At 43.5% G+C, this 12452-nt stretch overlaps 1 protein-coding gene across 5 annotated transcripts in view; it reads left to right on the top strand.

Annotated features, from left to right (window-relative positions):
- The first annotated feature begins 2017 nt into the window (after positions 1-2017).
- tutl (immunoglobulin superfamily member turtle) overlaps positions 2018-12452 on the top strand; it is a 58320-nt gene continuing 47885 nt past the window's right edge. For 2 of the 5 annotated variants that reach the window (XM_075892393.1, XM_075892392.1), the window contains exons 1-2: positions 2018-2256; positions 10446-10602. In XM_075892393.1, coding sequence (XP_075748508.1) covers positions 2193-2256; positions 10446-10602 — 221 coding nt within the window. In that variant the 5' untranslated portion in view covers positions 2018-2192. The remainder of the gene's footprint in view (positions 2257-10445; positions 10603-12452) is intronic. The other 3 variants (XM_075892394.1, XM_037422631.2, XM_075892395.1) reach the window with 3 other exon arrangements.

The raw sequence follows: 12452 nt of genomic DNA, 5'->3' as shown, positions 1-12452 counted from the left end.
ACTACCAGCGCTATGCCTCGGCATTTGTCTTTCGCCTCCCCAGCTTTTTTTTTTTTTTTTTTTGACATCCTGCAGTACGCTTCTGAAGAGGCGCTTTCCTCCCGACACCATTCTTCGCTTATCATTCTTGTTTCTAAACAGGTATACACTCGACATGGCCGACACGCTTACCGCTTAATCTGTAAGTGGAAGAAGGGCACGGCTGACCCGGATGTTATAGGCAGCCCATATTGTGCGGGTGTACGTGCCAGAGGCAGATAGGCGGCAAGGAAAAAGGAAAGTGTCTGTTCGGCACGGCCGCTGTTTCTTTCCCTTGTGCGCACAATGGGAAAACTTTGGCAGATGCTTGTACAGAGACATGCTTTCCATTTCTATACGCGGAGTTTATTTGACTTAAGCATGCGGTGAATTTTAAAATCTGAGAGCCGGTGAAGCTGCCCGAACATGACAGGCCAGATGCAGCGGTTCGCGTGAAACTTCAGTCGATTTGGAATGAAAAACAAACAAACAAAGAAAAAAGGAATTAAGGGTAAGGAGTGGTGCGTACAGGGGCTACGTGGGAGTCGTTGTTTGGACAAATTACTGATGCACAACGAGGGACACTATTCAACCACTTCACGAAGAGGGAGAATCGCCATTGCTGCACTTATTAAGATTTAAGGCGAATATATATATGGTGAGTCAGAGAGGCACTGTAACGGTGGGATCTTGATTTATGCTAATCGATTGGACTTCTTTGACGTGTTCTCGAAGCTCTGTATACAAGTGTTCCAGCATACCGACCTTCGCAAATTTCAGCCTCCACGAGAAATAGATGCCCTGAGCTTCTTCTGCTCGTCTGCCGAAATAGACAAATTTCATTATTACAATTTTATTTCTATCTGTAAAGTTTACTGTGGCGTGCCATACTCATGAACTACACGTGTCAATGTTCGTGTGGTTTCAATGAGAAATGTATGCTAAAAAAAAAAAATCACACCCCGGCGTGATGGAGAGAGTAAGCTGTCCTCGCCTCCTGTAGGAGCACTTCATATATTCATAAAGCAAAACCTCCTCAACATGAATGTAGGTTTTGAACTTTCACTCCGCGAGACAGCCAGCACTTCCAGTTAAAAGTGCGCGCCACCATCGTTTATCGTTTTCTCTTATTACATGCTTGTTCTCTATAGTAGCAAAGTTCCGGACGAATATTACGTAAAAAAAAGAATAATATTACTATATCATTTATTCAGTGTCGTCAACTTGAAAATAACTTAATTCTGTCAAAATGGATGCGATGGGACCGTCACGCTGAATGGTGCTGAGTATAATGCACAATTCATTTCGATTCACGAATTCTCATTCAGGGCACGTAATTATCCAGGTTCGACGAGATCAAACGAATAATATATTATGCCGAGGGCGACCACGTTTGCAGCGCACTCGTACACGAGAAGCTAACTTTCATATATTCAAAATAAAAGAGGGGACTTTAACGACATCGCGTAGCTTCCATTTGATTGTCGCGCCGGTGTCGCGCGGGGAAGTGCGCTACATGAAACTCGCGGGTACTAACCTCCTCTCTTCGAGAGCGATCTGCAATCTTTCCGCACGTAGTAGGGGAGAGCTACTTCTTTCACTGGGGTACAAAGCAAGCAAGAAGAGCAATTATGGTTATAGCAAATGGTCGGGTTCACGCAAGCTCAGACTCGGACACGCGAACATCGGGAAAAGCGAAAGCAAACAGAGCGAGATGCAGCGGACACGCCACGAGTGCCCGTCAGTGACTACTTTTTATTGATCGCTCGAAGGTACGCCGGCACCATCAGAAGTGCTGCACTTTAATCTAGCCAGTGCAAGAGCACGGCTAAGCTCGCACAACGTGTGAAATAACAAACGAGCCACTGAAAAGGCAACCGAAACCTGTGTTTTTCACTGGTGCTCCGCTAGCGCTAACGCAGTCGCGCGGGCAGCCACGATGGTAGGCGCACTCCTATTGGTCCGCACGGCCACTCGTAGTTTCTCCCGTTAAGCGTGCCGCGATTGGCTGTCGAGGAAGCGTTGCGGTTTGTGGACTCCGTCGAGAGTCTCCCGGCAAAATGTTGAAAATGCGACTGGTGTTGTCTCCGAAAAAAGGCTGCGCGTAGCGCGATTTGTTTACCACTGGAATACGCACGAAGAACGTTCGTCTACGGTCCAATAATCCCGATGAGATGATTGTGAAGCAACCATGCCTACTAGTGGCTCTTCTCCTCTGCCTACGGAGCCCCCAGTCAGGTAAGGCCGCGGCGCTCGCTCTCTCCTGTCACATCTTGATGGCCGGTCAGCGCGCTAAGCCTACCCGCGGCGCTGGGCACACACCTCGAGACCAGAACCGCGCTCCTGGTCCTCGTGTGTCCGTCGCGCCCGGAAGCATCTCCGTTGAGCTCCGAGAGGGACAGAGGCAGGCGTCGTCGGGAGTCACTCGGGGCTGAATAACCGCGGGCATGTGGTTTCGGTGTGCTTTCTCCACGGGGGCGGGGACGCGCGCTCGTCTCCTTTCGAACCTGTTTCTCCACTGGACGTTGCTGGTCCTACAAGTTCGGCTATCAAAACGGCGCTGACCGCTAGATCGTCGCTGCCTACGCAAGGGACGTTCACTTCTGCTCTTCGCCGCGTCGCGCCCACTACGCGGCTTTGCCCTGCGCGAACTCTTGTGTGGCTATCGCGGAGATTGCAGCAGCGTCAAGCGCGCTTCACCGCTATACACGATCGGGAGCGGTGTGCCCGCGTGATCGTTCGGTTCTCTTGCAGCGCGACGAGTGGTTTTCACGCGCTAAGAGACTACAGACAGCGAGAAGGGGAGATCAGAGAAGAATGAAATCTATTTCTACATGTTGCGAGGCGTGCTGCTCTGTTCCGCGGGTCACCCTGAACGAGAGCATCGCATCGCCGCAGGAACAGGATCGAAAGCGCGGCCTGTGGTCGGGTACGCGCGGTCGCGTATGTTTGCCCATCGAGCGTCGGTGCCATCCGAAAGAGGGAAAGGGCGGGCGCCACTTTTCGCGACATTGGTGTTGCGTGTACGATATGTGTCTTGTATTCTAAGTTTCGTTGTACTTCGACTGACAAAGTTAGCGCCTCGATTTAGATACGATGATCCCGACAGCGGGGGCAAGGTGTGGTTTAACGTTGAGTTGCGGCAAAGGCGCGTCCGATGTCGCAGCCGATGCAGTGCTGCTGGAGAAGAGCGCGCGGGCGTCGGATCGCGGTCGCGCCTTTCGTGCGCGCGCTGATATCGCGCTGCCTCAGAATTTTTTCGGTGATCGCGGGAAGCCCTCCTCGCCCGACGCTGTCCGCGCCCGACATTTGACGCCCGCGTAGATGTACTTGTGTGGAGCTCCTATTGTTCTCGACCCTCCTAAGCGCTAGTGCGCGGAAAAAGAACGCCTCGTGCAGGCTCCCGTCCATGCCGTGTATCGAACTTCGGTTCGGACCTCCGTAAATATGTCGCATTCAGCCCGACCCGCCCCGTCGTATAGCGACGATTTGCGTACGGGCAGATGCACGTCGGATTCCGCGTCTGTCGGGAGATTATATTTTGACTGCGTGTATCGATCGATCTACGAATAATGCCGTCCGTGCGCGTCGTACGTGGACTACGTTTCCCGTGCGCCAGTCCTCACGTTCAGAAAGTAAAAAAAAAGAAAAGAAACACCGGAGTGTTCCCGTTTCCCGGTGGCCTTCGTACGAACCTCTCATTACACATGCATAAGGGGAGCAGACCATGTTGGGCAGACCTCCGATCAGATATGTTGTACTCACCCTTTATACTAAGGCATTTATTTATTTGCTTATTTATGGTAATGTCAGTCAAAGAGGTGGCTGTTTAGTTCACTTGGTGATCATTAAAATTGTCTGTAGTAATGTAAATGAAGCAGGCATACTCCTGTATGTGAACGAAACATGCATAGCCATTTACTATAATTTTGTTCATGTCAGTCCAATGCTCTTCAAGGGATGTACACTGTGGTGCACTCGTGACCAAGTTCAGGTTAATGGCCATGTCTCATCTTCAGTATTTCAGAAAAGCACTTCAAGGAGACAAGGTTTTTTTACGAGTTACCTTTAGTGGTTCCAAGCTTACTTGGTTCACTGCACCAATTGGTAGTTCTGTCACGTGAGCTGTAGCTTTAAGAGTTGATAAATGTAGATCACGAAATATTGTCCAGCCCTGTCCTCAGTAGTGCACTTCTCAACTTTGCTAGGATGAACTCACAAGTTTTGTTGCATGTTCTTAAGAGAGCTTTAGCATCTCCCATATTTGAAGTTGCTTGTCTTCTTCAATTCAATGAAAAAATCACACACGCGCACACACACACACACACACACGCACACACACGCGCGCGCACGCACACACCCACCCACCCACCCACCCACCCACCCACCCACACACACACACACACACACACACACACACACACACACACACACAGGAACTTGCTAATGTGCCATCGTAGTATTCAATTGTCCTTGAGGTTTTATGGTCGCCAAGGGGTTACATTGTACGATGCATAAAAGCACAAAATTGGATTTAGAAAGATTATCATTGTACTTATCTTTGTGCCTAATATTTTTTTTTATGTCTGTGCTACTTCTGCACCGTGTAATACAGCTCTACTGATGTGTGTGAGGGAAGGGAGCATCGTCAAGCCGCAACTGAGCGGCTTTTTTTCCCTTCTCCACAGCCATGCTTTTATTTATACATGCCTGAAATAAAGATTCAATTCAATCGATAGCGTGCTAAAGTTTTGCCCTTTCCACAATAAAAAAAGTTTTAAACATGCCGTTGATCAGAAAAGCAGCACTGTTTAGTGAAGAGATAACAAATTGAGCTTATTTAAGCTTATGATACACTTTCAAAGTTTCTGCTGTTTAAACGAAAAATTGTCTTTCGTCAAGTAATTTCATCATTAAGCAAGCATACTGTGCAATCATGAGCCCCAACATTGCTCATACTGTTCTTTGGCGTAATGTGAATTTGATGAGGGCTCCTTTTTCTTACTTTCATATTGTGCTAATGAAATATAAGAGTATGAAATTAGGATGATTGAAAGGCTGTATCAGAAGACAAAGGTGGAATAAAATGAATGCAATCACATTAGTGCTAATTTTAGCTTCAGATTTGTTACCATATAATTACGTTCTGCAACAACATAAGCCGCAAATGGCAAATCAAGATGCCGCGTGAAAGTAGCAAAATATGACTCGGCAGTGTCAAACTTCATTTAGTCGACATTTCCAGATCTTTATTGTCGCCTCAAATCGTGCAGTAAATTTTTTTTTGCATCATCATCATCATCATCATCGTCGTCATAAGCCTATCTCCTTATGTCCACTGCTGGGCAGTAGTTTTTCCCAGTCATCTCCAAACAACCCTGTCCTGTGCGAGTTGATTATATTAATTTAATATCTGCAAATTAATTAGTTATCTTATTGCACTTAACCTGGTGTCATCCTTGGCTGTACATCCCATTTCTTGATGTCCATTCCATTGCTCTAACTGACCATCGGTTATTTGCCCTTCTCATGATGTGATGAAATTAGGATACGTATATGCCACCTCTGTTTGTTCTTTGATCCATACTTCTGTCTTCTGATATCTTAGCTTTATCTTAACATTTTTGCTTTCATTGTACAATGTGTAGTTCTTAACTTCTCAACTTCTCATCGCACCAAAAATAAATCGAGGCCTTACTGAACTTTTTGCATGGCAGTGGCCTACTGAATAGACTATAGCAAACCCGCTCTACAGTACATCATTTTTTTGCGCATGTATTTTTCTCGACGCTTCCCTTTCCATCCTTCTTTTCCACTCTCTCTCCCCTTAATGTAAGATAGCCAACCATATGCTGCAAATCTGGTTGACCTTCCTCTCTTTCTCTAATTTTATTCCCTTTCTGTTCTCAAGTATTTTTAGAAGCGAAGCTCCTTAAGACGTAGGCAAGTCCCAAGTTTTAGTAGCCACCGCTAGTGCTCAGAGCGCTCTCTAGATGGTGCTGCTACACTCGCTCATTCGCTCACTTGCTACACTCGCTACACTCGCTACACATTGCTCACTCGCTACACATTGCTACACTTGCTACACTCGCTCGAAGGAAACGGAGACTGACATGTGGAGAATGGGCATGATTAAGAAGTCTGCACTAGAGATCTATCGAACTTTTAAGCAGGAGATTGCCAAGGAAAGGATCTATGATAATACTCGGGGTAGTTCTCTACTGTTTGAGGCCAGGACGGGAGTACTGCGAACCAAGACATATCGGGCCAAATACGAAGGGGTAGACACATTATGCAGTGCGTGTGGAGAGGAAGAAGAAACTGCCGAACACTTGATAATGTTCTGTAAAGGGCTTCACCCTATAGTTCAGGATGATGGCGCAGAGTTTTTCAAAGCACTGGGATTTAGGGACAGCGAGGGCAAAATAGACTTTAAGCGGGTAGACTTAACTAGAAGGAGGTTATCTGATTGGTGGCTAAAGTCAAGGCACGAGTGAAAATTAAACCCTTCACTGTGAAGTACGAATCCTCAACTTCATTATTTAAAGGAAAAAAAAAAGATAAATGTAATGGTTAGTTCACTAAGTATTACGGCTAGGTGGCGTCAGCCGCTGCCCGATCTAAAGGGTACAGCCACATCCATCCATCCATCCATCCATTATGGCTTGGTGGCGTGAGCCCCCGCCCGATACAAAGGGCACAGCTAGATACATCCATCTATCCATCCTATATCCACTCTGATGCATGTGCTTGTGTGATAGGAGACCGTGTTCGCTCTTGCGCTCATTCTTGGCGTGCTTCCTCTTTTGCTGGCAGTCTGTGTGCTTCGAGTATGAGCGACGAAAACAAGACGGTGGAGTGTAGGGCTCGAAAAACGGCAGCAGCACGTGCTTGCCGTCTTTACATGATGATCAAATGGGCAAGATTTACGGAGGATTCATGGTTTACCAATGTACTTCCAGAGCTTCGCCCGCTCATTGTCGTTTACTTCGTGGATATGCTGTGATTTTTGTTATTGTTCAAGTTGCTACTCCATTCGTGGGTTGATAATGTGTACTCTATGTGCACCACTACTTGACCTTGATATACCCAGAGCAATATACCTAGACAAATAGTACTTGGCCTAGATATACATATTCATCTACACTATCGAGGATCTAGTTGTCTACTGCGACCTTTTGCTCTTTTGTACCTTAGCTTAATTATACATTTTTGTGGCATACCTTGTAAGCCACATGCTGATGGCTTAGAGGAGGTTGGCGAGGACCCTTTGGGACAGCACAGCCTCCACTATGCGCTGGTTTTGGTCTTCTGGCTCGGAGGCACGCAGGAAAGACTTGCAGCTCTGGGGTATTTGTGTATCGTACTGGTCTGCTCTTTTTTGGGCGTTACAAAGAGAGCTCTCAACACCACGACATGCTGCTGAAAAGGGCCAGAACACAAGCTAGCAAGCACGAATTAATGTATGAAAAAACCTTCCAAAAAGTTTTATGGGTGAGACAGCCCAACCCGTGCTTGTCGACAAGCGTCTTCTAGCATTGTTTTTCTTTTTTTCACATATAGATTGGTGTTCTTCCTGTTGATGCTTAACCTGTTGAAGCTAAACAAGCTAGAGAAGAGAAAGGTCTGTGGGATGTGATTGGATGACATCACATGTCAGGCAGAGTTGAGATTGGTCCATTCTGTCACAAAGAAATTAATAATGTGGGTTCAGCTGCCAAATTCTGCCTTGGGTTGTTTGTTCCGAGTTAGGGGACAGGGCAGCTCTTGCTGATCCCTGCCTGCTCCTTCGTGCCAGTGTATACTAATAATAGAGCTTACCCCTCTGCCCTTCTTGAGAGCATGTGTGGGTGGGCATGCAAGCCACGTGTGGACAATCATTTGTGTGTATGCCTTGTACAGCAGGCTGTAGGGGCGAAATTCAGGCCATAGGCCAGCTATAGCTAATGTTTGGACATCACATCATCATGGCTTGTGTTTATTTTCAGTACTGGAGCAAAAACAGATTGGGCACTGCATACGCAGAAGTATTCTTCCTTTTCCACTTCCCATTGGTGCCGTGCTGTTTTACTAGACTGCTGCTGTCCTTTGTAGATTTATGGTGCTCATCCCAAAAAGATTTTTGTTTTTATTATGATATACTCTTTCAGCCCCTTCATTCTCTGGCCAAGAGTAACAGAGCTTGATTTGGTACTGGATTAACCCTTTCTTTAGTTTTCGAGCAAAGGGAGATGTGGGTCTTCAAAAATATTTTTTAAACAGCTGGGTGAGCAGAATGAAATTTAGTACACCTATTCAGATTTTTTTGCTGATTTTAAATCTCCGAGTGGATTTTCAATAGCTGCATTAGAGCAAGAGACATGGTATTTCAACAATGTTTATAGCATTATTCTTATGGCAATTTGTGGCTACTTCTATTCATCAAATACATAAATAGAGTATGCAGCGATACTGTCAGAAATCTGGTCTAGCCGATGGTGCTATTCATTCTCTTATAGTTTTGTCAACCAAGTTATAATTCTTAAGAATCATAAAGTCAACGAAGCAAAAATATTTCACTTCTATTTGTATCCATTTATTTTTCATTCGATGTTCGGTGAAAACGATCAAATAAGTGTCATCGGCTAGACCAGCTCTCTGGCAGTCATGCCGCATACTTTGCTATTGAGTTTCACAAAGCGAAGTTATCAAGCTTACCATACGAAATATGCTTAAAAACTGCATATTTTTAGTTATAATAAAAAAAATAATAAAATAGTTAAATAATAAAAATCTGCTTGAAGATGTAGATTTTGCAGAAAATACTGAATAACTCTATTGAAGTGACACTAAAGAGAAACAATGAATCAGTTTAGATTGCCAAGTTGTACTCTTATAACTATAATGTCCTCAATTTCATCATCATGTGTTTCTTGATAGAGCAGAACACCAAGTTGAAAGTTTTATTTTTAAATTTCACATCAAGATCTCTGCATGTGGAGTCATGGTTTCAAACTGTATTTGCCGTATTTTAAAGCTATTGTTTCAACAAAATTTCCTCAAACATGCCATGTTGAGTCTATGACTCCATTAAAAAATAATGTACCTCATTTTTAATAACTGGGAACTACATATACCCTAGTAGGCGTCGTCAATCAAAATATGTGACGTCACAGTGAATGGTGCGAAGACTTTAAACCCACATTTTCTTTTTGCGCATTTTCTTGCTTACTAGGCATCTTATCACAGCAGGCTTGGTGTTTTTTGGTATCATGAAAGAGTAGTCTACTAATACGAGAAAAATAATTTTGCTGTTTAGTGTTCCTTTAAATTTTCTTCAGGATAGGCGTCTCCCCTGCCCTTAAAAAAATGAAAAAAGAAGTTTTCACCTTTTCTGAATTTGTTGCCACCATTGTTATAAAAAACAAAAAAAACATTTGCATGTGCTTTCTCCAATAAGGCTTGTTGAAAAGTTAAATTATTAGCTTTAGAAAGTAATTGAGAGACACTTTTCGAATATGGGGGCGTATAATATTGCACTTTTTCATTCAAAAATTCAGTCATGAATGTTCTTCAGTTTGATATTAGTCATATGTGCAAGATTGCCATGAATATTGGAGGCTGTGTTCTTTGGAAAAGAGTACATTTTTATGTTGTAGGAATAAAAAAAAACAGAAAAAAAGCAAGGAAGTGATTCTTGCTTTTTTCTTTTGATTTTGCCTTGTTTTAAGGCTTGCTGAATCTACATTATGGAAGTTGCCATGAAGGTGTAGTGAGAGCCTGCGCATGCTCTGTTTCAACACAGCACACTTTCCTCTATATAATACTGTCGATGCTGTGGAAAGAAGGCTGCAATCCGACACCTGAGTGCCACAGTCATAATTTGTGCTGATTCTAGATAAAATTGAAAAGAATTTAGGGACGCTTCGTATTCCGGGAAGTGTGGTTGTCACAGGAGTTTACTATAATACTGAAAAGCCAGTGATAATTAGTGATTAAAAAATGGAACATGATGTAAAAAGAAAGCACGTGAGTCTAAGAAAATGGCAGCATCTCAGTGCAGCTATGGCGTCAGTAAGGAGTATGTTACTGTTTTTTTAAATAGAGAGAGGGAGGGAGAACTTAGCCAGTTCATTGCCATCCATGTGAGAAGAGGAAAAGAGAGAGGAGGGAAAAGAAGAGGCACGAGTCTAGATTGTTCAAATTCACATTGATTAAAATGCAGCACATCTATCGCCGGAGAAGTAAGTCTGCTGCAATAATGCAATGTAGAAGAGCTTAAGTAGCCTTTTGTGAGGATGAGCTTTAAGGGCAGGCTTCCAACAGCTTTGTATTTCTGAGAGGCCGATTATTTTGCTATGATAAGTGGGCCAGCGTAAATTTCATGGAAGACATCTGTCCGTGACCTATCATGTAAGTTCCCGTGCCATGCCTCTTTATGGTTGCAGATGCATCTGGGCTACCATCACAGGAGCCGGAGCACATGACGGCTCTTCTGGGGCAGGATGTGATCTTGCACTGCCCCTTCGAGTACCCAGATGGCATGCCTGTACCCTATCTTGTCCAGTGGCACAAAAAGGACCACAAGATACCGATTTACATCTGGTATGTGCCCCCTTTGTTTATAAAATTCAATCATTTATGAACTTGATACAGTGTGTCCAATTTGGTTTATGAGCTGTTGACAATGTATCTTTTTCTTGTTACTTCATGTATGTATTTTCTTTCTATGTTTAGTATGTATTTTCTTGTACCCACTCCTGCATGGGCTGTAAAAAGCCTGCAGTATGTTAAAATAAATAAAAAGTGAATATTGTTGTGGGCACGCCCCCACTATCACTTACAGCGCCACGAATCCCGAGCGGAGTGCTCAGTGCGCTCCCGCTTACAGCGCTTGCACCGCGTAGCGCAATAAAGATCATGTTCTCTCTCCAACGTTCACCATGTGCTACTTCATGTACATCATGGCGTACTTTTTGCTGCTCTCCTACATGTGTCCTGTCCATAGGCAATGTATGTCGCGTCCCTGTAAATATATGTAGCATGCCTTGTCTATAGATATTCAAACCTCATTATAACAAAGTTGCATATTACACAAAGTAAGTGTTTGTTACATTTGAAAATTTGTTATAAAGGTTTATTTCTAGCACTGTATCTATTTTTAATTTACTTCGTTATAACCGATATTTTGTTATATCAGGGTTCATTATATTGAGGTGGCGAGACCATAGTGGGGCTCTAGAGCAAATGCACACATTTGTGCTGGTAACACTCAAGAATTAAGTATATTCTATGTACATACGATGGGTATCAATGCTTTTTGAAATATCTTACAGGTGGCTAGCTAGAAATTATGCATTGTTTGACATTCTGTTTAAGGTTTGTGGTTACCTTGTTGGGCCTAAATATTTGTAGAATCTGAGCAGTTGTGTCTGTTTCACATGTTTGTGTATGATGATAGCAGCAAAACGATAATGGTGATGATGATAATGTCATGTTAATGGCAGGATCTCTACTTTAGTTTATGTTGAAACCACAAAAACAAAGAAGTGGGTGGAAGTAAGCGATGAGAAAGATGGACTGGGTATACATTTGGATAGTTGGGTTGTGTGAGGCTAGATGCATAAATGTGTACAGTATTCCACAGATACATCTACCGAGAATTTCAGCACAAAATTTTGAGCACTTCTATTTAAGGATGCTGACCTGCATGTTTTCTCACTGCTCTTGCTACTAAAAGGTGCCACTTTTCTTGAGATTTTCGAGAGAAAAATAAATATTGACATTTTAGATGTGTGACAGGAAGGGGAGCCTATGTGTTTTGTGCTTCATGTATGTCTTGCTATGCTTTATTTCGGTTGACTCGCCACAATGGTCTAATGGTCAATCTCAACTACTGACCCAAAGGTGGTTGGTTTCAATCTCGGCTGTGGAGGACACATTTTTGACTCCATTAAAAATGCTTGAGGCCTGTGTATTTAGATTAGGGTGAAGGTTAAAGAATCTCAAGTGGTTGAAATTTCTGTAGCCCTCCATTACAATGTCTCTCATAATCATGGTGTGATTCCAGGACATTGAACCCCGACAAATAATTTTATTTCTGTTGGGGACTTCTTCTCAGCTTGATAGTGACTCCGCACATGGCTTGATAGTGACTCCATAGCTGTGCATCTTTTTTGAAAGAAAATAATAATGAGGCATGTGGTATTTTAAGCTAATATTAAATTAAAGATTCAAGTTATGCATCGCTCAGAAACTGCTGTAAATCCTCTGCAAATCTGCTGTCCCCCTCCCAGCTAATATATCTGTCCTAAGTTGAGTCTTATGGTGTTAAATGATTGTGTGTATTGCAGAACAAAGTTAAAAAATGTGCTTAACATGAAACATTGCTAACTATCAACTATAAATTCTGAGCTCCTTAAAGGGACTCTAAAGGCAACTATTATGTCGATGTT

Source organism: Rhipicephalus microplus, chromosome 4 (assembly GCF_043290135.1).
Source record: "Rhipicephalus microplus isolate Deutch F79 chromosome 4, USDA_Rmic, whole genome shotgun sequence".
Classification (NCBI taxonomy): Eukaryota; Metazoa; Arthropoda; class Arachnida; order Ixodida; family Ixodidae; genus Rhipicephalus; species Rhipicephalus microplus.
The sequence above is the reverse complement of the archived record's forward strand: the minus strand, read 5'-3'. Positions and strand labels throughout refer to the sequence as shown.